Below are 26,578 nucleotides of genomic sequence, written 5' to 3' on the forward strand. Positions count from 1 at the left end.
ACAAAGAATGAATCATTATTACTTCTGAAAGCTGTGTCTTCTCCTTCCAGACTGACATTATTGATCACAGCTTTGCGGTAGAATGGATGCAGGACTTTGAGACTTTTCAAGATGCCCTGAATCAAGAGACATCCTATGTCAGTAACCTGACTCGTTCTATGAGTTTAGTGTTGGATGAATTTTACAGTTCATTGAAGGTAAGATTCCTCCTTTTTTTAACTAACTTTCACAAAAGCTTGGAGAAGAGAAGGAGCTCAAGGAGGACATCACCTATGTATATAAATACATGATGCAAAGAAGTAAAGGTGACAGAGGCAGACTCTTTTCAGTGGTGAAGAACAAGAAGCAACAGACATTCAGGAAGTTGTATAAACATAAGTTGTGATTGAGCACTGGAAGAAGGTTGTGGTGGTGGTTTTACCATGCTGGGCAGCTAAACCCCACAACCGCTCTCTCACTCCCCCTCCTTTAGATGAGGAGGGGGAGAAGTAAAGCAAAGAACAACTCACGGGTTGAGATAAGGATAATTATTTAAAGGGAAATAATTATAATAATTAAATAAAGACTACCATGAACTAAACAATTTAACTAAGGGGAAGTAAAAGGGAAAAGGGGAAAAAGGGAGGAAAACAAACAAACAAAATAAATGAAAGCTATATGGAAGTGCAGAGGAAAGAAATTACTCTCTACTTCCCACAAATGAGCCATGATTGACCACGTCCTTGAAGCAAGGCCTCAACGCACGCAGCCGGTGTTCGAGAGGAGGACCGACGTTTCCCAACAAGAGCCCACCCCCCCCCTCTTCTTCCTGTTTCCACCTTTTATTGCTGAGTGTGACATCACATGGTATGGAATATCCCTTTGATTGGTTTAGGTCAGCTGCCCTAGTGATGTTTCTCTCCTCACTTTTTGCCCACCCCCTAGGAGGGTTAGAGAAAGGCCCAATGCTGTGCCACTGCTGCTCAGCAGTTGACACAACACTGGTGTGATAACACTGCTGTTCCAGCTACAAGTACAGAGTACAGCACTGTATGGGCTGCTGCCGGGAAAGTTAACGTTCCAGCCAGACCCAGTACAGTTGTCCAGAGATGTTGTGGAATCTCTGCCTTTGGAGATACTCAAAGCTTGCTTGGACAAGATCTTAAGCAGCCTGTTCTAATTAATCCTGCTTTTTTGAGCAGAAGAGGTTGGGCTAGGTGATCTCCAGAGGTATATTCCAGCCTCAAGCATTCTATCGTGTAAAAGAGCTTTGTACCACCCTTTTGAATTGGAATTTGTTCCCGAACCTTTCTTTAGGGAGATGATTTGCTGATTTGAACATAAAATAACTGCAGTTCCTTGTCATGCTGAGTAGCATTTAAATAGCGATTAATCATTGGAAAAAAGGTAAGATGGGCTGCTAAAAGGTAATGTTCTGTGTTGTAAAGTCTCCCATCTTAGGTAATGTTCCTTGTTCTGGAAGTCTCAAGTACAATTGGGCAATTTTCTATGTAGAAAGAAGGGAAATAATCTCAAAAGCAAGCCAAAAAACTGTATATTTGCTGAGACAAGTGAAAGGTTTTTACATTTATCAGGTGTTGAGAGGACAAATCCATTAAGTTTCTCTGAAAACACCGTAATTTGGAATATGATAATGATTCCATAGCCTGTGCCAGATGCGTTCAGACAGTTGTGCTTTGCATTAGCTTTTACTTAAGAAAGAGCAAACAATTGTATTTTTTATGGATATTACAAGAAAGACGAAATAAATGATTACATTTAAATAGACAGAATAGAGCTAAAACAAGAATATTTTAAATGTCTGTAGAGAACAATATACAGTATTTCAAAAATGACTGAAATGGTGCCATATGCGTGACTAAAGTACTTCCCAATCCTTATTTGCAATTAGATTGCATACATTTTTAAATGTGCTTCAGCTAAATTACAGAGACAGAATTTCAGAGACAAAAGGTCAGTTCTTGTGGTCTGTTTTGTTGCTTATTTTTAGTACACTGATACTGCAGCAGTTATACTAACAACTTAAAATACTATGTTCTGAATGACAACTTGGGTTGCTAACAGTAACCAAGTAAATAGAAGACAGGCTTGATTATTATTATTGTTATTATTGTTGTTTATTGCCTGTATTGGGTTTATGTGGCAAGATTTTGTTTATGGGGTGGCAGAACTTCAGGATTGGTTGCTGTGAGAAGGGTCTAGAAGCTGCCACATGTTAGGGAAGAATCAGTTCCAGCTGGTTGCAACAGGGCCCCACTGCTGGCCAAAGCTGAGCCAATGAGTGACACTGGTAGCATCTCTTTTGAGGGTATATATTTACGAAAGGAAAAACATGTTGCACAACAGCAGTTGGGAGAGAGAAGTGAGAAAATGTAGGAAAAAACCCTACAGACACCAAGATCAGTGAAGAAGGTGCCAGAACAGAAGTTTCCCTGCAGCCTGTGGAGAGAACAATGGTGGAGCAGGCTGTCCCATGCAGCTTGTGGTGTACCGTGGCAGAGCAGATATCCATGCTGAGAGCCCAAGCTAGAGCAGGGGAAGAGGGTGAAGATGAAGGAGCAGTAGATGATGAAGCCATTGTGGACTGACCACAACCCCTGTTCCCCTCTGCTGCTTGGTGGTGTGTGTGTGTGTAAGTAGAAAAGGATTGATTAGGGGAAAGGTGTTTTTAGTGTATCACTATTCTACTCTGTTAGTAGTTGGCAATAAATTACATTAATCTCCATATGCTGAGACTGTTTTGCCTGTGACAGTAACTGGTGAGCAATCTCCCTGTCCTTCTCATCAGTTGAGCCCTTTTTTTTTAATCATATTTTCTCCCTCTGTTCCCTTGAAGAGGGAGGGGTTTGAGAGATTGGTGAAGCTTAGCTGTCTATCAGTGTGAAACCACCACAGTTTCCCCATCTTGTTCATTATGTTTAGGTGCTGTATTGTCTTAACTCTGTTTGTGGGGGTATTGAGACTGGAGGCACAGGAGTGGTCTGTAAAACCAGGCTTTCTTTTTCTTAACTGTTGCATTGTTGTGTTTTGTTTGTTTCCCCTTTTCCTGCAATAAACTTTATAAGAGACAATAAGGCCCAGCTTCCTTGGTTAAATAAGAGCTTAGGTAAAGGGGGGGGGGGCGGGGAGCAGCGGGTAGCAAACATTAACAACTAAGTGGAGAATGAGGTTGAAAGGAGGAGTGACAGAAGTACAGTATTACTTCTTACTCTCATGCTGCTGATTAATGGTTATCACTAGATTCCCTTAGGTATTTTTTTCCAAGGCACTGTTTAGTCTTCCCAGCTCTCATCATCCATCAGTTACCTAAAAATTTGGTTCAGTTACTGTTCAGTTCTGGAATATGGCTTTCTTTTACAGGTGGTTGGTGTTTCTGCTGTGCTAGGCACAGGACTGGATGACTTTTTTGTTCAGCTTTCCAAAGCTGTAGATGAATATGAGAGGTAAGGTGATGCTTTGGTTCCTGACCCTCTGAATACTTGCTGAAGTTACTGATTCATGAACACGCTCCTTTGATTTGAAGGAATGTTCACTTTTCAAGTCAAGGTAACATAATGTTTATAATACTCTTAAATCTAAGAGCATGAAATGAAGCAATTAAAATAACCTATGCAGTGGTGAATTTTTGTGCTATTCAGTGATAAAAACTAAAAGCCAGCTATGCCAGCAAACTTGTGAAGTTAGGTTTTTGATCTGGTTCCGTATGATGATCAGCTTTGTATTGCCCTTGGAAAGAAGTAGATAAAGAAGGCAAGCTAGTTGAAATTCAAGAATTCTTTGAGAATGTGCTGTTACTGGATTCCTCCTCATGAAATACTGCCAGACTGCTCTATAAAATTAGAAAGCAAATCCATTAACTTGGGTTGCATGGAAATAGCTAAGACAGACCATAGATCACTGTCAGAGGAAAATATATCATGCTGGTTCAGACAGCCTGAGCAAGGCTGCTACAACTTCATGTCCCCAGATCCAACCAGTAGTGAGGCTGGAGGTGTACTCCCAGTAGGTATATGCACATAAGGCATATGTATACACCACATAAATGTATACATCAAGCCGTGCAGATCGGATGGATACAAAGAGCACTCACATGAGCATAGCTTCAGTGGCCTTATTCTGTCCCCATCTCTGAGCAGGAAGAATGTCTGTTAGTGGGAATTTATGTACATATGTACAACGTGGATCCCTCCAGCAGCTAGGCTCTGAGTAGCTTCCTCCGGATCCCTTTCTCGCAGTTGCTGCCACCTGGATATATGAGTCTTTGAGACCCTAGCCCATCTCTGGTTGATGATACAGACTATCTCCCATGCACTTTCTGGGATTCCCCTGGTTCCAGTAGCTGACTCCCATGTGCTCTTGCCCCTAGAGATACACAGGCACTCTAACACCCATAGGTGTCCAACTCCCTGTTGCACTGGCTCCCAGACCACTTCACCTACCTTCCAGCTGCTCTGGCTTGATCTATCCTGCTCTTCAGCTAGTTAAGTTTGATCTTCGCTAACAATCACACACTCACTGATGAACCTGCGCTTGCATAGTCACTGATACCACAGACTCCTATACACACATGTACACAGAGCAAGAGTCTTCTCTTATTAGAAAGTATTGGAAGGTGGAGTTTAATAAGGTGGTAGGACAGACTGTTTTTATCAGGTGCAGGGCATGACCAGACAAGCATGCTGATTAATTACTGCTTACCTATGAACAGAGCCTGTTATTCCCTTATCCCTCTATATCTCATGCTTGTTTCTCCCCCAGTCTCAATCCCTCCCTTTTCCTGCCTTTGATTCCTTCTCTAAACATTGCATAATAAATCCCATGCAATCCCCAGATGCTCTTTTCCGGAACCCCATAATGTGTCCCACACACTTAGGCAGCCACCCCCATCCTCATAAGGTGATCCAGATAGCTATTCCTTATGACTAATGATAATGGATTTCATGCCTGGACCATGGGGGTTGACGGCCCTCCTGTGATGTGCTCGGGAGTAGGTGAGCAGGATATGTGTTGTCTTCCTCTAAGAGTTCCCACTGAACTGTCTCAGGATGCACAGGTGCTGGCAGAGAAAGCTATGTCTGTAGTTAGAGGAGAGTAAGTGATCTGCTGTTTAGGTATGGTAGTGAAACAGCTACCTCTATTGGGCTGGGTTTTTTAATTATTATTTTATTATTATTATTATTTTATCCAACAAAAATGTGTGAGAAAGGTTTGGCATTTTAATGAAGTATGTTTGTTTGGTTTTCCTTATTATGCATCCTCTAGTTTCAGAATCCAAATGCAGGTAAAAGTATGATTTGTCTTTTCAAAACCTCTCTCAAGCATGAAAGCCTAAAAAAAAATTGTTTGGGATAGCAATAAACCTCCAAAATGGTCCATACTTAATATGAATGATGTATTAATTGAGAGTGAATGCATTCTGTGTATTTATCTTTGCAGGGAATATCGCCCAGAATATGAGCGTCTGAGGAAAACATTGGTAAGCATTTTTAACTATTGTATACTGAGGCAGTGTATCTTGAGGATCAATTTTATACGTACAATTGCCTCTGCATTTGGAGGATCTAACATTTCATTTACTATTCATACATAGTGTGGAAAAAGTGTTCCGGAAGCTCACAGTCAGTCTTTTTCCCCGGGCTTGGTGGAGCATATCTTTGCAAAAATGCAGATGTTTTGTAAAATAGATGTTGATCAATGTTCTAGTGCTAAATAATTCAAGTTTATTAGGGCAGATTGTGAGAAAATGATTGTGGTATTTTCTGTTCAGAAGGATACTTTGGTGGTGGTGGTGGTGGTGATTTTTTAAAAAAAAAAAAAAACAAAAAAAAAAAACCAAAACTTTCCAAGGTGGTTTGTTAAGAATATCGCTGCATCTTTCTGCACCAGTCAAGTTTGCTGTTTTGACTGAGACAATTAATAATGAAGACTGGAGTACCAAAATGAGTAGCTTTGCTTATCTTGAGTTCTGATTGTGCAAGGGTAGTTCTCTGCAGGCACAACTTCACCAAGTTTGTTTTCCAGATGCTGCTGAAAATTTTCATTAAGTTCATGCTGGAGGTTGTTTTCCATGCTTAAACAAAAGTTCTTTGTAACTTTCAGTGTTTATGTCCAGTGGAAGAAGGGACGGGCAACTCGGGGAGAGTACAAGGAAGTTGCCAGTTTATGCAGAGAAAAAAACAGGAAATCTAAAGCCCAACTCAAGCTCAATCTGGTCACTATGGTTAAGGATAACAAAAAATGTTTTAAAAAATATATTGGCAGTAAAAAGAGGGCCAAGGAGAATCTCCATCCTTTACTGGACATGGGGGAACATGACTACTGAGGATGAGAAGGCTGAGGTTCTTAATGTCTTCTTTACACCTGTCTTTACTAGTTAGACCACTTATTCTCAGGGTACTCAGCCTCCTGAGCTGGAAGTCTGGGACGGGGAGAAGAAGAAACCACCCACAGTTCAGATGGAAACAGTTAGAGACCTGCTGCTCCACCTGGACTGTCACAAGCCCATGGGGCCAGATGGGATCCACCCGAGTGTGCTGAGGGAGTTGGCAGATGTGATTGCTGGGCTGCTTTTCTTCATCTGTCAGCGGTCCTGGTGTCGTGGTTTAACCCGACCGGCAGCTAAACACCACGCAGCCGTTCGCTCACCCTCCCCCCTCCCTCTCTGGGACGGGGGAGAGAAATGGAAAGTGAAGCCCGTGAGTTGAGATAAAGACAGTTTAATAAGACAGGAAAAAAAAACAAAAATAATAATAACAATAATAATAATGATGATACAATGGTGATAATACGAAAGTAATAATAGTATGTACAAACAAGTGATGCACAATGCAATTGCTCACCACCCGCTGACCGATGCCCAGCCTAACCCCGAGCAGTCCGGCCCCCTCCCCCCGGCTAGCCACCCCTATATATTGTTTAGCATGACGTCAGATGGTATGGAATACCCCTTTGGCTAGTTTGGGTCACCTGTCCTGGGTCTGTCCCCTCCCAGCTCTTACTGCACCCCCCAGCCTGCCCGTTGGCAGGACAGAGCAAAGGCTGAGACGTCCTTGGCTTAGTATAAGCACTGCTCTGCAACAATTAAAGCATCGGGGTGTTATCAGCACTCTTCTCATTCTAAGCCAAAACACAGCATTCCACCAGCTACTAGGAAGAAAATTAATTCTGTGCTAACTGAAACCAGGACATCTATCCACCCCTTATTCCATACCATTTATGTCATGCTCAGGTTACACTCTTTTCCATACATTCTAATTAGTCACCTATAGTAATCATGGTAGTGATAACATACAGTATAATATACTATTTAACATGGTGCAATTCAGTTCATGGGCTATTCTCACCCAGTATTAAATCTCCTTGAGGTACACACCGGACCTCTCCGTTCTTTTGCATCACCCACCAAGTATATCCAGGTCCCTGAGCGAAAACAATTCCACGAATAGGTTTGCCTTTTCCTGAGGCAGGAGTAGCCCAGACTGTTTTACCCAGCATATTTTTTACATGCACTACAGGAACTTTATCCCCATCTACAGTACGTAACAGGTTTGATTGGGCAGGTCCAGCTCGGTTGGTAGATCCCCTAGTATTGACTAACCAGGTGGCCTTTGCCAAATGCGTATCCCAGTTTTTGAACGTCCCAGCGCCCATTGCTTTCAAGGTAGTCTTTAACAGGCCATTGTATCGTTCAACTTTCCCGGAGGCTGGTGCATGATAGGGGATGTGATACACCCATTCAATACCATGTTCTTTGGCCCAAGTGTCTATAAGGTTGTTTCGGAAGTGAGTCCCATTGTCTGACTCTATTCTTTCTGGGGTGCCATGTCGCCATAGGACTTGCTTTTCAAGGCCCAGGATGGTGTTCCGGGCGGTAGCATGAGGCACAGGATATGTTTCCAGCCATCCGGTGGTTGCTTCCACCATTGTAAGTACGTGGCGCTTGCCATTGCGAGTTTGAGGGAGTGTGATGTAATCAATCTGCCAGGCCTCTCCATATTTATATTTCAGCCATCGTCCTCCATACCAAAGAGGCTTTGACCGTTTGGCTTGCTTGATTGCAGCACATGTTTCACAGTCATGAATAACCTGTGCTATAGCGTCCATGGTCAAGTCCACCCCTCGATCACGAGCCCATCTGTATGTTGCATCTCTACCTTGATGGCCTGAGGTGTCATGGGCCCATCGGGCTATAAATAATTCACCTTTATGCTGCCAATCCAGGTCCACCTGAGCTACTTCAATCTTAGCAGCCTGATCCACCTGCTGGTTGTTTTGATGTTCTTCAGTAGCCCGATTCTTGGGCACATGAGCATCTACGTGGCGTACTTTCACAGCCAGGTTCTCTACCCGAGCAGCAATATCTTGCCACAATGCAGCAGCCCAGATAGGTTTGCCCCTACGCTGCCAGTTGTTTTGCTTCCATTGCTGTAACCATCCCCACAGGGCATTTGCTACCATCCATGAATCGGTGTAGAGATAGAGAACTGGCCATTTTTCTCGTTCAGCAATGTCTAAAGCCAGCTGAATGGCTTTCACTTCTGCAAACTGACTCGATTCACCTTCTCCCTCAGCAGCTTCTGCAACTCGTCGCGTAGGACTCCATACAGCAGCCTTCCATCTCCGATGCTTCCCCACAATACGACAGGACCCATCAGTGAACAGGGCATATTTCTTTTCATTCTCTGGCAACTGGTTGTACAGTGGGGCTTCTTCAGCACGACCCACCTCCTCCTCTGATGATATCCCAAAGTATTTGCCTTCTGGCCAGTCCATGATCACTTCCAATATTCCTGGGCGACTGGGGTTTCCTATTCGAGCCCGCTGAGTAATCAGTGCAACCCACTTGCTCCATGTAGCATCAGTTGCATGATGCGTAGAGGGGACCCTTCCCTTGAACATCCAGCCTAGTACCGGTAATCGGGGTGCTAGGAGGAGCTGCGCTTCAGTACCGACCACCTCCGAAGCAGATCGAACTCCTTCATATGCTGCCAATATCTCCTTTTCAGTTGGAGTATAGCGGGCCTCAGATCCTCTGTATCCCCGACTCCAAAACCCCAGAGGCCGACCTCGAGTTTCCCCAGGTTCTTTCTGCCAGAGGCTCCAGGTGGGGCCGTTCTCCCCGGCTGCAGTGTAGAGCACATTCTTTACATCTGGTCCTGTTCGAACTGGCCCAAGGGCTACTGCATGGACTATTTCCTGCTTGATTTGTTCAAAGGCTTGTCGTTGTTCAGGGCCCCATTCAAACTCATTCTTCTTACGAGTTACTTGGTAGAGTGGGTTTACAATCAGACTGTAATTTGGGATGTGCATTCTCCAAAACCCCACAACACCTAGGAAAGTCTGTGTTTCTTTTTTGTTAGTTGGTGGAGACATAGCTGTTATTTTGTTGATCACATCCATTGGGATTTGACGACGTCCATCTTGCCATTTTATTCCTAAAAACTGGATCTCCCGTGCAGGTCCTTTGACTTTATTTTGTTTTATGGCAAAACCGGCTTTCAGAAGGATTTGGACTATTTTCTTCCCTTTCTCGAAAACTTCCTCTGCTGTGTCACCCCACACAATAATGTCATCGATGTACTGCAGGTGTTCAGGAGCTTCCCCCTGCTCTAGTGCAGACTGGATCAGCCCATGGCAAATGGTAGGGCTGTGTTTCCACCCCTGGGGCAGCCTATTCCAAGTATATTGGACTCCCCTCCAAGTGAAGGCAAACTGTGGCCTGCACTCTGCTGCTAGAGGGATGGAGAAAAATGCATTAGCGATATCAATTGTGGCGTACCACTTGGCTGCCTTCGATTCAAGTTCATACTGAAGTTCCAGCATGTCCGGCACTGCAGCACTCAGTGGTGGCGTGACTTCGTTCAGGCCGCGATAGTCCACTGTTAGTCTCCACTCGCCATTAGACTTTCGCACTGGCCATATGGGACTATTGAAAGGTGAATGAGTCTTGCTGATCACTCCTTGGCTCTCCAATTGACGAATTAGCTTATGGATGGGAATCAGGGAGTCTCGGTTGGTGCGATATTGCCGCCGGTGCACAGTTGTGGTAGCAATTGGCACTTGCTGTTCTTCGACCCTCAGCAACCCCACAACAGAGGGGTCCTCTGAGAGACCAGGCAAGGTAGATAATTGTTTAATGCCCTCTGTCTCTAAGGCAGCAATACCAAAAGCCCACCGGAACCCTTTTGGGTCCTTGCAGTATCCTCTTCTAAGATAGTCTATGCCAAGGATACATGGAGCATCCGGACCAGTCACAATGCGGTGCTTTTCCCACTCATTCCCAGTCAGACTCACTTCAGCCTCCAATACAGTCAACTGCTGAGATCCCCCTGTCACTCCACAAATATAGATGGGCTCTGGTCCTTTATAGCTCGATGGCATTATAGTACATTGTGCACCGGTGTCTACTAAAGCCTTATACTTCTGTGCGCGTGATGTGCCAGGCCATCGAATCCACACAGTCCAATAAACTCGATTGTCCCTTTCCTCCCCCTGGCTGGAGGCAGGGCCCCCCTAATCCTGGTCAGAATCTTCCTCGTTTCTGTGTTTGAAGGACTGTCTGCTGGAAGTTGGAGCAGCAAACTTTTCGGAGAATCCCTTTTTCCTGATTGTTTTCTTTTGCAACTCACGTACCCGTGCCTCTAGGGTCGCGGTAGATTTTCCATCCCACTTTCTCATGTCCTCTCCATGGTCTCGTAAGTAAAACCACAGGGTGGCACGGGGTGAGTACCCACCATATCGTCTTCCTTGTGTGGGTGAACGCCTACCCCTGACAGCTGAGACACTGCTTTGTACAGGTGCGAAGGAGAATAATCTCTCTTCAAGTTGGTGAACCTTTTCAGAAAGTTTCTCCCAAGTGTTCTCCTTTGGTCGGTGGGCACTGGTTGGTTCAGGTGGGGAGGACAATAGATTCTCTTCAAGTTGGTGAACCTTTTCAGAAAGTTTCTCCACAGCTGAGACGCAGGCCTGTAAGGAAGAGGAGAGACTTTCTTCGTACTGCCGGAGTTGTTTAGCCGCTTCACCCACTGTGGGTTCCTCATCCTCTTTCCAGGCCATTATTGCCAATGAGCTGGCATATGATGATGGTGCACTCCGTACAAACTTCCGCCACATGGGTCGTGTACACTTGACTTCATCTGGATCTGTGGATGTTTGTTTGAGGTCTGGATCCTCATAAATCACTTCCCGTACGGCTAATTCCCTCAGGTACTGGATTCCCTTCTCCATAGTGGTCCACTTGCCTGGTAGACATAAAATATCTTCCTTGAAGGGATACCTTTCCCTCACAGCTGAGAGGAGACGCCTCCAGAGGCTGGTGGGTCGTGCTCCATCTGCAATTGCTTTGTCAATGCCGGCGTCTCGAGCAAGGGATCCCAGCCGCTTGGCTTCCCTGCCGTCTAATTCCACACAATTGGCTCCAGAGTCCCAGCACCGGAGCAGCCAGGTGACAAGCTGCTCACCTATACAGCGACCAAAATCTTTTCGCACATCTCGTAGCTCGCGCTCGTTTAGGCTTCGGGTAGTTACTGTTGCTCTTTCGGCATCCTCATCTTCCTCCTCCTGAATCCTTGACGGCCCAGCGTCGTCATCATCTTCGTCATCTCTATACTTAGTTTTGGCAGAAGCCTTACCTGGATTGGCAGAAGACTCTCTGCGTTCTAAACGACTTGAATTTCTATACCATATTTTCACCTTCTCTACAGGGGCAGCTTGCACTGCTACTGCTCGTTTCTCTGACTTTGTTACAGGGTCTGCCACAGGGGTTGGAATGCCCTCTGCAGGGTCAACTTGCACTGCTACAGCTCGTTTCTCTGACACGGCCACAGGAGCTGGAGCGGCTACAGGAGCTGGAGCAGTTGCAGGAACCGGAGCTGTAGCGGCTACAGGAGCTGGAGCTGGAGCTGGAGCAGTTGCAGGAGCTGGGACTGGAGCAGCAGTAGGAGCTGGAGCTGGAGCGGCTTCAGGAGCTGGAGCTGGAGCGGCTTCAGGAGCTGGGACTGGAGCAGTTGCAGGAACTGGGACTGGAGTAGCGGCCGGAGCTGGAACTGGAGCGACTGCAGGAACTGGGACTGGAGCAGCTGCAGGAGCTGGAGCTGGAGCGGCTTCAGGAGCTGGAGCTGGAGCAGCTTTAGGAGCTGGGACTGGAGCAGTTGCAGGAACTGGGACTGGAGTAGCGGCCGGAGCTGGAACTGGAGCGACTGCAGGAACTGGGGCTGGAGCAGCTGCAGGAGCTGGGACTGGAGCGGCTGCAGGAGCTGGGACTGGAGCGGCTGCAGGAGCTGGAGCTGGAGCGGCTGCAGGAGCTGGGACTGGAGCGGCTGCAGGAGCTGGGACTGGAGCGGCTGCAGGAGCTGGGACTGGAGCGGCTGCAGAATCCACCGTAGGGGTCACAGTGGCCGTTGGATCTGTCACAGGGTTTGGAGTGGCCGCAGGGTCTGTCACTAAGTTGACAGCAGTATCAATGGCAGCTCGATAGGCATGAGCCAGGCCCCAGCACGTTACAATGATTTGTGTTACTTTGGAACTGCCAGAATCATTACACCTTTTTTTCAAGCATTCTGCCAGTTTTTGAGGATTTTGCCATTGTTCAGGGGTGAATTTCCAACACACTGGGGGTGCCAACTGCTCTAGATGCCTGCCCATATCCACCCATACTCCCTGCCACCCACAACTATACTGCCTCCGGGCAGATCTCCGGATGAGCTTCATAAGTAGTTGTTTAACTTTAAGCAGAATCTGAAGTGCATTCATGAGGCAGAACAACAAGACTATGGTATTCTGAGTATTCCAGAAATATTCAATATCTTGGAGAGCTATTGTGACAAGCTCAGGGGATAAGAGGGTGGTGAAGGAGGAAGGCAGAGTGACCCAGGAGGATACAGGGGTGGTGAAGGAGAAAGGGAGAGTAAGCAAGTAAGGAAAAATATCCTCCCCTTTCCCCTCCACAGATTGACTCTCTAATGGAGAAAAACAATAGGTATAATTGCTAATAGTTCCCAAGATGCTGTTTCCAAAGTACAGAGTCCACGATGTTACTGAGTATAAATACCAAGTTAGAGTCATGACCAGATATCTTATCGTCTCATAAGCCATTGCTATAACACTTAGTACCATAATGGTCTGAAACCAGGGCCCGGAGAGGAGAAACAACACTACAGAGAGCAAATACGGAAAATAATGTACTATAATACTCAATTTGGAAAACAGGCGCAGCAGAGTTGTGATTAAAGCAATCAGCATCATGACAAGTGACTATTAAGCAGGTCTAATCCTTCCACCAATTTTAGTTTAACACACTCTGATCAGATCTGCCGTTATCTCAACCTTTCGGGCCCCACGTTGGGCGCCAAAAAGACTGTCGTGGTTTAACCCGACCGGCAGCTAAACACCACGCAGCCGTTCGCTCACCCTCCCCCCTCCCTCTCTGGGACGGGGGAGAGAAATGGAAAGTGAAGCCCGTGAGTTGAGATAAAGACAGTTTAATAAGACAGGAAAAAAAAACAAAAATAATAATAACAATAATAATAATGATGATACAATGGTGATAATACGAAAGTAATAATAGTATGTACAAACAAGTGATGCACAATGCAATTGCTCACCACCCGCTGACCGATGCCCAGCCTAACCCCGAGCAGTCCGGCCCCCTCCCCCCGGCTAGCCACCCCTATATATTGTTTAGCATGACGTCAGATGGTATGGAATACCCCTTTGGCTAGTTTGGGTCACCTGTCCTGGGTCTGTCCCCTCCCAGCTCTTACTGCACCCCCCAGCCTGCCCGTTGGCAGGACAGAGCAAAGGCTGAGACGTCCTTGGCTTAGTATAAGCACTGCTCTGCAACAATTAAAGCATCGGGGTGTTATCAGCACTCTTCTCATTCTAAGCCAAAACACAGCATTCCACCAGCTACTAGGAAGAAAATTAATTCTGTGCTAACTGAAACCAGGACACCTGGTCATCTGGAAAGGTCCCGGATGACCAGAGACTTGCTAATGTGACACCCATCTATAAGAAGGGTCGTAAGGAGGACCTGGGGAACTACAGGCCTGTCAGCCTGACCATAGTGCCAGGAAAGATGACAGAACGGGTCATCTTGAATGCAATCCTACAGCATATGTGGGACAACTGGGGGATCAAGCCCAGTCAGCATGGGTTCATGAATGGCAAGTGCTGCCTGACCATCCTCATCTCCTTCTATGACTGGGTGACCCACCTGGTGAATGACAGAAAGGCTGTTGACATAGCCTGCCTAGATTTCGGCAAAGCTTTTGACACATTGTCCCACAGTATTCTCCCGGAGAAGCTGGCAGCCCATGGCTTGGACAGGTGCACTCTTTGGTAGGTTAAAAACTGGCCAGGCCCAGAGAGTAGCGGCGAACGGAGTGAAATCCATCTGGTGACCAGTCACCAGTGGTGTTCCCTGGGGGTCGGTGTTGGGGCTCATCCTCTTTAATACCTTTATCGATGACTTGGATGAGGGAATTGAGAGCACCCTCAGTAAGTTTGCAGATGACACCAAGGTGGGGGAAAGTGTCAAGCTGCTGGGTAGAAAGGCACTGCAGAGGGACCTGGACAGGATGGGTTGATGGGTAGAGGCCAATGGGATGAGGTTCAATATGGCTCAGTGCTGGGTCCTGCACTTTGGCCACAACAACCCCATGCAACGCTACAGGCTTGGGGCAGAGTGGCTCGAAAGCTGTGCGGAGGAAAAGGATCTGGGGGTGTTGGTCATTGCTTGCCTGAACATGAGCCTGCAGTGTACCCAGGTGGCCAAGAAGGCCAATAGCATTCTATGTCACAGGATGGCTTGTATGAGGAATACTGCAGCCAGCAGGACAAGGGAGGTGATCATCCCCCTATACTCTGCTCTGGGGAGGCTGCACCTCAAGTACTGTGTTCAGTTTTGGGCCCCTCACTTTAAGAAGGACATCCAAGCCCTGGAGTGTGTCCAGAGAAGGGCTATGAAGCTGGTGAAGGGCCTGGAACCCAAGTCCTATGAGGAGTGGCTGAGGGAACTGTGGTTGTTTAGTCTGGAGAAGTAGAAGCTTGGGGAGACCTTACTGCTCTCTCCAACTCCCTGAAAGGAAGGTATGGGGAGCTGGGGGTCAGCATCTCTTCTCACAGATAACTAGTGATAGGACAAGAAGGAGCGGCCTCAAGTTGTGCCAGGGAAGGCTTAGGTTGGAAATTAGGAGAAATTTATTGTCAGAAAGTGCAGTCAGGCATCGGAACAGGTTGGCTGGGGAGGTGGTGGCATCACCATCCCTGGCGGTGTTTAAAGAAAGGTTGGACGTGGTGCCTAGGAACATGGTTTAGTGGGTGATATTGGTGGTAGGGTGATGGTTGGACCAGATGATCTTGGAGGTCTTTCCCAACCTTTATGATTCTGTGATTTAGTTGTAATATAAGACATGCTTGTTGACTTCACCACCCCACCCCAGAGGACAGACTGCAAGTATTGGGAGAAATAAGTTTTGAAAATGTTCATAAGCCAAATGTAACTTTGTACCCACAGGAGAAAGTTCAAAATAAACAAAAGAGAGATCAGCTGGAACACTTGTGGAAGGACATGGGCACCGTGTGTATGCAGGGCAACACACTTGCAGGTATTTTAACTAGCAATATTACGTTTATTGCAGAAGTTCTCTGAAGAGCCTGCCTTGAAAAGTAGCATGGTGCTTTTCTGTCTTCACTGTAAAAGCATAATAGCAACTTCATCTTAGTGGAGTGGGATGTCAGTTCCTGGGGATGGGTCAGACTTAGCTCTCCCATGTGTTAATCACACACATGAGAAGAGGAAACCCTAGTGTGTAGGTAAAACAATGGGCATACTGTGAATAATCAAGTATTTTAGAAAAGGTGAAATAGTCAAAATGGACAATGAGAAAGCTCTGCTCTTGGCTGAGCTGTTACCTTATATGAGTTGTTCAGTATGGTGTTGATACAGCCTGTCCTGTATCTTTGGAACCTATAAGTAGCTTTCTGTCCCTTTAGAGTAGGTACTCGTTTTTGTTGTATGTAAATAGAAGTTGTCAGGGAGGGAGCTAACTTACTGTTAGTGTGCTGTTTTGTGTATAGCCATTTCTGTTCCTTCCAAGGGTCTGATGATGCTTCAGCAATGGGTCCCTCTGAGCTGATCCTAACACGAGGAACTCTTGATGAAGAAGAAGAAGAGAGGGAGAGTGATACTGATGACATTGACCATGAAGGTAAGGGAAGGAGAGATCTGTTCTGATCTAAAAGCTGCTTGTCTAGGCATGAAATATTATCTGTATTTCAATAGCTGTATTAGCTGTAACAAGAGCCTAGGAGACGAGCAAACGTTTGGTCACCTAAATATAAGTGTATGAATTTATAGCAGTAGCCCACCCGCACTGCTCAGTCCAGTGATTCCACACTGTATTCTTTGTGAAAGTTCAATTGTAAATTGTGTATTCAAGTAATTATTTTTAATACAACAATGCATAAAACAATATGTTTTTACCAGAGAACTTGTTATGTTTGGACCATGCATGCAGTGACCCCCTGAACCTGTTCAATGCGTGTTTCATCTTCTTTATGGTCCTCCTGTTCCCATCCCTGTCTTTCTTCCCTATTCCTGTCACTCTGTTCTTAAAACAATCTTTTAAGTTCTTAACAGAGTGTGATACTGTGTTTAGATAGCTCACAGGCTATCTTCGTACTTACCCTGTTACATTCATATTTAGGATCACCTCTTTCCTCTCGCTTGTAATGAAATTGGAGACCAAGTAGACTTTGTGTCACTCCGACTAGCCTGATTGTAGCTTTCTTTAGGAACAGAAGTAGAATGAATGCTGAAATAGTGAACTGTGTTGTTTGTTTGTTTGTTTGTTTTCTCTCAGTTACTGAGGAGAGTCATGAAGAACCAGCCTTCAGAAATTTTATGCAAGAGACACGGATGAAATACCAGAGAAGAAGCAATCAGAATGAATGAGACCCTCAGAAATAAAGGGTTTGGAATGCATTGAAATGAAATTAACAGTAAAGAAACAGCATAAAGAAACTTGAATGGAACCATGCATGAAGTCTTACCTCTATGAACAGCTCCCTGTGATACATTGAGACTGTATCTATCTTTCTTCCTGCAGTAACTGTTGGTCATATGAGTAGAAGGTTTTATATCCAACTGACTGTATATTTGGTTATCTGCCACTGTGACTTCATAAACCTGAAGGAAATGGATTGCACTTTCTTGTGTACCAAATTGTTTAGATATGTCTGGTGAGAGCTTAGATTTTGAGTTTTGAGAGCATTATAATCTTACTGGTTTCCAGAAGTGCAGTGTGTTCACCTCATGCAGACAGGTGTGTGGTACATCCAGGACAGAAGCAAAACTTCCACAGCATGAAATGCCTGATATGTAAGTGTTCTTTTTTTTTTTCTGAGATAGTGATCTAAAGGGCAACTCTTGTGTTTTGTTCCCTGTCCCCCCCCCAGGTATTATGGTTTTGGAGATAAAAATGTAAGGTCTTTTAGAGAAGTAGACAAGCTTCATTTAGTCTATAAATAATTGAAAGCAAAGTAGTTTAATAATATTCCATCAACCTAGTGTTTGATACTTTATTTTTAATTAAATATATTTTATGAAGTAACAAATGTGTGATGGTTAATAGCAGTTTCCATTTCACCTTTCTAATGCGAGAAATTTTTTCTGCCCTTACAGCACTTAGAGCCCACCCATCTGGATGCACAGCAAATGCATTTTACTTGCATTACATAGACACAATACAGATGACTCTTAAGAAAATACTGAGTAAATAAAATTCCCATGAGAACTGGCTTGATTCTCAGTAGACTAAGAACTGAAGCATGCGTGGCTGTGTAACGGCTGTACATATCTGTATGTAACTTAAAACCAAGGAGTTTCTGTAGATGAGTGTTTCTATGACATGTAGATAAATACTTGGACATGGGCTAATACTCGTTTTCTTGATAGATACCAGTGGGGCACACATGTTCTCTTGTCGTTTACCATTCTCAACTCTGGAATCTTTTCCTTTTTACTGTGGGCTTGCTAGAAGGAGACTTCTCAGTGAGGCTCTGGCAGCTGGATCTGCTAGTACAAGTTGTACAGGTCTGTGGAAAAATAATTTTTGTGAATTTTACAAGCATAGATGGGGCAGGAGGACACAGACAAGCAGCTGTTAAGTGCCACCTCTGATATGGTTACTGCTTTTACTAAAGCAGAGCTTTCCAAGAGCATCACGATTTCAAATTTAGATAGCATGTCTTACTAGGTTCGGTCTAGTTTACCAGAAGCAAAGCTAAAACAAAGCGAGTATTATTCTTCTATTTAAATTCACCTTTTAAAGTATTCTTCCTGCAGACTACTGTTCGTGGTTTAGCTACTTGATTTGCATGAAAGAGACACAGACATTTCTAGTAACTAGCATCCTGATTGAAATTTCCTGTAGTCTGAGAACAAGAATTTTACGTGGTGCTTGTCAGTTTAAAATCTCTTGGCTTCTACGAAGGCTAACATGTCAAAACAACTAGGAAGTAGACTAAATTTCAGTAAAGACACTGAATAGAAAAGGTCCTCTTCTCAATAGGAGAAGAGCTTCACAGAACAAAAGCTCTGTTTCCTGTAGGGTTCCCTACATACTTGTTCAGTGATTGCAGGCTTTGAGTGGTCCCCTCGGGTCCAATATCGCACGAGTGTTGTGGTTCAGAAAGTACCTTCACTTACCTTCCATCTTGTGCCCGCAGGAAACCTACTTCAGCGTCAAATAAACCCCCACTGAAGCATCCCCGACTCATGCCGGTAGGACTATCCCGTTGTGGCTGTCCCTGTACTTGGCTCTGGTGAGGCCACACCTCGAGTACTGTGTTCAGTTTTGGGCCTACAAGAAGATCCAGGTGCTCGAGCGTGTCCAGAGAAGGACAACGAACCTGGTGAGGGGTCTGGAGAATAAGTCTTACAAGGAGCGGCTGAAAGAGCTGGGATTCAGTCTGGAAAAGAAGAGGCTCAGGGGTGACTTTATCGCACTCTATAGATACCTTAAAGGAGGCTGTAGCAAGGTGGAGGTTGGTCTGTTCTCCCACGTGACGGGAGATAGGATGAGGAGGAATGGGCTAAAGTTGCACCAGGGGAGGTTTAGGCTGGATATTAGGAAAAACTTCTTTACCAAAAGGGTTGTTAGGCATTGGAATGGGCTGCCCAGGGAAGTGGTTGAGTCACCGTCACTGGAGGTCTTAAAAAGACATCTAGATGTAGAGCTTAGTGATATGGTTTCGTGGAGGACTTGTTAGTGTTAGGTCAGAGGTTGGACTACGTGATCTTGGAGGTCTCTTCCAACCTAGATGATTCTGTGATTCTGAAAATCCAGAAACAGTACGATGCTTAGAAGAACTTAACCTGTGGAGGAGAAGGGCCGTCTCTTGTTAGGCAACAGGTTTGAAAGGCTGGTTTCCCCACCCCCCTGTGCATTTTGAAGAAGGCAGTCTCTAATCTGATGCAATCTAAATGAATCTAAGCTGTAGATTGTTATTTCCATAAGCTGTAAATGAACTTAATGTGTCTTTTAAATTGAGGCTCGTGTGCATGCGTTTGGCTTGTCCCAATAGCTGTTGTGGATAATGGCTCACGTGCCCAAAGACTCCTTGTGCTGATGTTGGATCTGCCCCTTGGTAAAGGAACACATCCCATGTGTTCAGCTTTTCTTCCTTACCATGTCGTATTTATTTATTTTATTTTTTTTTATTCTGAAAGAAAGGGGGGGATTTTCATTCGTCTCTCTGTGAGCGTTTCTAATCAGGCTGCAGTAAATACACGTGAGTAGGCTGCAGCGCGTACTGGACAGTATCAGAGTGGTACTCTGCTAGCAGTGTAGAGCCAGGTGAAGGTGTCCAGGGTAAGGGCTTGTTCTGACTCAAGTTGAACGGAAAGTTTGAGAAGTCGAGCATCCCGGGGGATGTTTGTAGGACTATTGTTAGACAATAAAAGTTCAGATGGCTGTTGACGAAGGGGATTTTGTTGGCTCTTTTAGATAGCTGTTCCTGCCGAAGATTGCATCGGTCACAAAAGGTAGTAGTAACCTTGCAGTTTCTATGTTCTGTAGCGTCTGTAGCAAAGTACACTGGCAGATGAATAAATGAGCAGGTACAAATACATATGACTCTATAGCTGAGATAAAATAACATGCAGTTTCTTCTTTGTTTTATCTTTCAAAGCACGTTGTTGCTGAGCGACTGAGCTTTTTGCTCTTGTTACTGAGGAAAGGAATGGCTGTGCTTCTTCCCCTCTCATCCCTCTTTTTTTAATTTTTTTTTTTGTTTTCTCTCCTCTTCTCCCTCGATGACAGGGACTTGAAATGTTTTCCTCAGATGTTCACGTGAAAATTAAAAATTAAAAAAATGCTGATGGAGAGCACTGACAGAATTGGGTGACATTTTCAAGGTAGAGGAGGGCGAAGAATGTGGAAATTCCTGGTACATCAGTGGTGCTCTGTTAACAAAACTGACATACACACCACTTGCTGTTTCTAGTTTTTTGGTTTGATTTTCCTTTCAGTAGTCTCCCCAAAGGCTTTTGTGGACACATTGTGTATCTTTTCTGTTCTTCCAGTATTCATCTGTCAGGAAAGACGACCATGAAATCCGAGGGCTGTGGACAACCATCTACCAGGTAGTTGTTGCAGACACCTTCGGTCATGTTATTTGTGCTGTTAGCTCGCCCTTTCTTTTATATTGAGTTGATTTATTTTTTGCAGCGCTATGTTTGCAGTGATAGCGTTGCTGCCAAGGTATTTTTAATTAAAACGATCTTAACTGTAGTAGTTAATTCACAGAGTGTGGCTTTGTGTAATGACTCCCATTGAAGAAAGCTTCTTCAATGCTGTATGTTTTCTTTAAAAGGTGAATATTAGTTTAATGTGCAGTTACTCCACAACTGCCCAAAGCAGTGATAGTGAGAAGCCCACTTCCAGCAGCCGTTCCCAACGCAGGGATGGATGCAAGGATGGATGGACACTGCTTGATGCCTTGCCCACCAGGGGAAGGGGAGAATGACTGGGCAGGGAGCTCCACCGCAGCCCCCCCTCTCTCCTGGGAATCCTGACAGCAGTTTAATAAAGTTTGCTTTCTGGCCCGTGCCCCCTTTGCTGGTGGCAGCTCCAGGAAGTGGCTGTCGCAGTGTGTGTGGGTGCAGGTTCGGTAGTGGGGTGGGTGTGGAGGGGGCAGGGGCTGGGGGGTTGGCCTCGTGTCGGTCACAGCCCCCTGCTGTCTTTGCTCCCCAGGCTCCCCAGGGACTGCTCTGTGGGGCGGGGACTGCTTGTGGAGGCGCAAGTGTGTGTGGAGGCTGGGGGTTTCTGACAGGACCCCCAGGGCAGGGGAGGGTGTTGGGGAGGCCGGGTGCTGCGGAATTGGCAGCCAAGCCAGGGAAAGTCCACGCGGGGATGGCAGGGGGTGGCAGGCACGGGTCTGTGGGCGCTGGGCTGCAGGACGGGAAGCCTGAGGCTGGCTCTGCAGTGTTCAAGCCGCTGCTTGCTTCTCCCGGAGCAAGCTGGGAGTTGTGGTCGGCGGGCTCTGAACATCCCATTGGTCACATTGGGTTTGCTATTATCTCCCTGCCTTTTTGTCCTGGTAGAAAAAGTATTGTTTCAGGTTACTGTCGTGCAGCTTCCCAGCTTTGAGCCGCATGTTGCTCAGGGCAGATACTTCTTCCCCGACGCGTCGTGGGATGCAAATTTCTGCTGCTTTCCTTTGTGCTTTCTCCGGGAAAACGGTCTGGGAAGCCATGCCTGCCATACTCGGGACGCCACCTACTGGTGGAAATTGGGTACTACAGGCAGCGCCGCTCATGCACCTTGGCACCCGCCCTCTGCCGCCACCAGCAGCTGGAGAGTGGGTACTGCAGGTGGCTCCGCGCATGCGAAATAATGCACGCGGGCGCACTCTGCCGCCGTCTCGTGGTTGGAATTGCGTACTGCAGGCGGGGCTGTGCTGCGCATGCGCGGTGGTGCACGCGGGCGTCATCTAGTGCTGGGATTTGTATACTGCAAGCGGCGCTGTTCCGCGCATGCGCAGTGGCGCCACGGGTGCCGTCTGCCGCCACCTGCTGCTGGGAATTGGGTACTGCAGGCGATGCGGCGCTACGCATGCGCAGTGACGCCCGCGGTCGCCCTCTGCCGCCGCCTGCTGGTGGGAAGTGCGTACTGCAGGCGGAGCGGCGCCGCACATGCGCTGTGGCGTCCGCGGGAGCCCTCTGATTCCACCTGCTTATTACATTTTTTTTTTTTTTGATGTGTAATATCCTATGCTCCTAGATTTTTCTTCCTATGTTAAGAAAGTGTTTGAGCTAATTCCAGTTAAAAATAATTCAGTTACTTGCTTGGTCATATTGTCCTTTCAATATTAAAAGCTGCAGCAAAAGCATGGTGATTGTTGCTTCTAGAGAAACCCCAGTTCTTTTGTCTGCACTCTGCATGTTGTTCACATAACCTAGGGAAAAAAAATAAACGAAAGAACAAACAGTAAAAAACACAGGTGCTTCTCCCGCTCTCTTCCTACTTTCTTGTGCTTTGCCCCTCTCCTTTCCCAGGTGATTGGGTTTGGGTGCTGGGTGGGACCAAAAGGGTTATGAGCCCCAGGCATGCCATCAGAGAGCTCATTCTGCCTGGGCTGCTCTTTGGGGTAAGTGCCTTGTTTTTCCTTCAGTCAGTTGCAGGGTTCTCTAGGCAGGCTGGAGTCTATGGATTTCTAGTTTTTTAAGTGCTTGGAATTCACTTAATAGAGGGATATTTAGCACAGGTTGCTAAAGAGGTTCTTTAGGTGGGTCAGAGCCTATGGACTGATGTGTTTCCAAGTAGAGACCCGTAAGCCCATCTTTTTGAGGTGGTAACGAGTAGGATCTGTGATAGTAAAGCAATCTAGTAGTAGGTGCCTGTATTGCATGCAGCTCTTCTTCAGGTGAGTAATTGTTATAGCATGTTTATGGATAGGATGATGATGTTACTTTGTGTGTTTGTGGTTCCAGGTCCCTTACGATTTTTGCAGAATTATAGGGCATATGCTACGTAGTATACTATCCAGTACATTGATTCTGGTCAGGGCACACACTTTACTTCTAAAATAATAAAATTATTATGTCAATCATTAGGTATTCAGTGGGAATACCATACTCTGTGGCACCCACAAAGCTCAGGGAAAGCAGAAAGAATGAATCAAATGATAAAACAACAATTGGCTAAGTTAATGATGGAGACACAAATGCACTGGACAAAATGCACTTACCATTGGCACTTTTAAGCATAAGAACTAAACCACACAGTGGGACTGGATTATCACCATATGAAATGTTATATGGTATGCCTTATTCTGAAGGGATGCCTCTAGGGAACAATGTAGTTGAGGATTGTATCATCCAGAAATACGTAATTACTATTGGAAGGAGATTACAAGAGCTAAGAGAAATTGGAATGATGGCTCAAACACCACCTTTAGGATTTGCTATTCATAAGATACAACCAGGAGACAAGGTCTTAATAAAAACCTGGAGGGAAGAATCATTGAACCTCTGATGGGAGGCACTGTACCTTGTTTTACTTACTCCTGAAACAGCTGTGAGAACAGCAGAAAGGGGTTGGACCCACGCATCTAGAGTAAAGGGACCAATAACTACCGAAGCTTGGAGGGTTGAGTCCACTCCTAGGGAACTGAAACTAAGGGTAAAGACGGAATAGTATTCTGGCAACGAGGCTCTGCATGAATTAAGGGCACCAGATAAAGGGGACAAGCCTGAAGGGAGGAAAGGGAGAAGGCAAGACACGGGGCAGGACCCTCCACTGCAGTGTGTATGGTCTACCGAGGGAGGCAACCCCTATGGATATTGACTGCCGAGTGAGAGGGCCTTGACCGGACTTCTCCCGCACTAAGGTCAGGTTGTCCCAAGAAAATAACAAAAGAACCTATTTTTTTAAACCCATAGAAAATTGTGATTCGTTTTCCAGGAGCTGGATCACCCCGACAGGCTGAACGGTAACACAAGCCCGAATTGACCCTGAAAGCAGGCCCAGCCCCTTGATTGAAGGTGTTTGCCTATTATGATCCAGCCACGTGGGCAGAAGATGGATCCTGGGGCTATAGGACCCCAATATATATGCTTAATAGAATAATTAGGTTACAAGCTGTAATAGAAGTAGTTGTAAATAAAACCGGAGATGCACTTGGATTAATTGCAAAGCAAAATACCAAGATGAGAACTGCTTTGTATCAAAATCACTTAGCCTTGGATTATTTACTAGCACAGGAAGGAGTTGTCTGTGGAAAATTTAACCTTAGTAATTGCTGTTTAGAGATTGATGATGGTGTTTCTTCCTAGTAGCTGGTAGAATGCTATGTTCTGGCTTAGGATGAGAAGAGTGCTGATAACATGCTGATGTTTTAATTGTTGCAGAGCAGTGCTTACACCAAGCCGAGGTTGTTTCAGCTTCTCACTCTGTCCTGCCAGCGGGCAGGCTGGGAGTGCAGCAAACTGGCCAAAGGGGGAGGAGGGCCAGACTGCTCGAGGTTAGGCTGGGCATCGGGCAGCGGGTGGTGAGCAATTGCATTGTGCATCACTTGTTTTCATACACAACAGTAGTAGTACTATTATCATCATTATTGTCTTTATTATTACTGTTATTATTATTTACCTGTCTTTATCTCAACTCACAGGCTTCACTTTCCTATTTCTCTCCCCCATCCCAGAGAGGGAGGGGGGAGGGTGAGTGAATGGCTGTGTGGTGTTTAGCTGCTGGCCGGGTTAAACCACAACAGAAGGAAAAGCTGTAAGTGAACTTGTAAAAGACATGAAGAACATTGCATATGTCCCAGTTCAAACTTGAAATGGAATCAATCTAGGAGGATTATGGGGGGACTTTATGGGCGGTGATTGGTTTGCTAAAATAAGGATGGTTTTACTGGGGGTATGTGGAGGATTGTTAATAATTCCATGTTTAATACCTTGTATTACCAGACTAATACACTCGGTTATACAAAAAATGCAAATATCTGCGGTACCTGTTGACCCAGAACCAGGGAAAGAGAAAACCCATTCCCTGATGATAATAAAAACAAATGAAGATCCAAAATTGGTATCAATTCGACAAGTATTGACTCGATTGGAAAGGAAAACACGAATCAATACCATGAAAAAGGAGATGGGGGATTGTGAAATGTGTTCATCTGATTCGTGTCAATATGGAACTGGACTAGGGCTGCATGATATGATGAAATGTGACCTTCTGTCTTACATACTCTTGTATAACCACAAGTCTAAGAAAAACAGAGCGGTTAATGTATATAGTTCTTGTATCTTGCAAAGGAATGGTCCAGCAATTCGTGTCAATAGGGGATAAGAGAACAAAGGGGTTTCAGAATAAGTGCTAACTGTTATGACTATTTCATGGGGCACTATGCAAGTCTCTGACATCCAGACAAGATGAACAAAGGAGAAGGACAAGGGAAAAGCCTGGGAGGAAGACTAGAAGCCTTCAGTACGAGAGACCCCCAGAGGGACCACCGGAGACTGATACGCATGCGCCAGTGGGAGGGCTCAGATTCCAGGAACTAATTATAATAACCCTGCCTTTTCTAGGAGTAGTAATGAATATGTATTAGCCTAGGAGCATAAAAACAAGCCGCCTGATGTAACTTGTGTGCGTCTTGGTGGAGCAAAGACTCCTGGTGCACCCAGTGCTGTTTGCTTACCTCTATTCATTTAATAAATTGTAAACTTTGATTGTAATCCTATTTGGGACTTAGGGATTTATTACAACAGACAACCTTGTAAAATGCAGACAACCAGAATCCTTACTGCCATTAGGTGGAAATCACGGTGTAAGAAACATTACCACCTCAAAGAGTAAAAGCCTCAAAAGAAATGTGACTTGTAACAGGCCAGCAGCTGTGTATTTTCTGTGAAGCACCAGGTAGAGTATGAACCTGGATTGCACAGTTAATGGGGAAACAGGGGAGGGTCAAGGTCCTTGGGAGGAAAAAAAAAAAAAGTATATAAACTGTGTATGGAATTAGTAGGCACCCTCCTGCTTGTGGACGCCCACCATTGTAATCTCAAATAAAAATGCTACTTTACTGAGATCCTCTCCTGAGCCTATGTTATTTTCCAAAGATTGATTAATGGTTTTAAGGTTTCAGGGGTAGGGCACTAGGGTTGGGTTTCAGGGTAAGAGTTCTCAGGGTTTATGTTTAGGATTTTAAGTTTTTTAGATTTTTTGGATTTTTAACGGTTAGGATTTTAGGGATTTGGGGGTTAAGGTTTTAAGGTTTTCAGGGTTAGCGTGTTAGGGTTTTAGAGTTTTTGGGTTGTAGTGTTGATAGATTTTTTTAGGGTTAGGGTCTTAGGATTTTCTTTTAGGTCAGTTATTTAGGGTTAGGGTTTTAAAATTTTATTTATTTATTTATTCAGGTTAGGTTCTCCAGGGTTAGGGTTTTGAGTGTCCTAATTTTTTGGGTTAGGGTTTGGAGCGTCTTAATGTTTTGGGTTGGGTTTTGAGCATCTTAATATTTTGGGCTAGTGCTTTGAGCGTCTTACGTTTTTGGGTTAGTGCTTTGAGTG

General features: G+C 45.3%; 1 protein-coding gene across 4 annotated transcripts in view; it reads left to right on the forward strand.

Moving 5' to 3' along the window:
- The window catches only part of GPN1 (GPN-loop GTPase 1), a 30,514-nt gene extending 9,698 nt beyond the window's left edge, over nucleotides 1–20,816 (forward strand). Inside the window, exons 9-16 of one of the 4 annotated variants that reach the window (XR_014317311.1) lie at nucleotides 51–197; nucleotides 3,361–3,443; nucleotides 5,437–5,476; nucleotides 15,515–15,605; nucleotides 16,098–16,208; nucleotides 16,863–17,380; nucleotides 17,684–18,094; nucleotides 18,730–20,581. Coding sequence is in view for 1 of the 4 variants with exons in the window: in XM_082758142.1 (XP_082614268.1) it covers nucleotides 51–197; nucleotides 3,361–3,443; nucleotides 5,437–5,476; nucleotides 15,515–15,605; nucleotides 16,098–16,208; nucleotides 16,863–16,954 (564 nt within the window). In the remaining 3 variants the exon portion in view is untranslated. The other 3 variants (XR_014317312.1, XR_014317310.1, XM_082758142.1) reach the window with 3 other exon arrangements.
- The last annotated feature ends 5,762 nt before the right edge of the window (nucleotides 20,817–26,578 follow it).

The sequence above is a fragment of the Aythya marila genome (genome assembly GCF_965140915.1).
Source record: "Aythya marila genome assembly, chromosome: 3".
Taxonomy (NCBI): Eukaryota; Metazoa; Chordata; class Aves; order Anseriformes; family Anatidae; genus Aythya; species Aythya marila.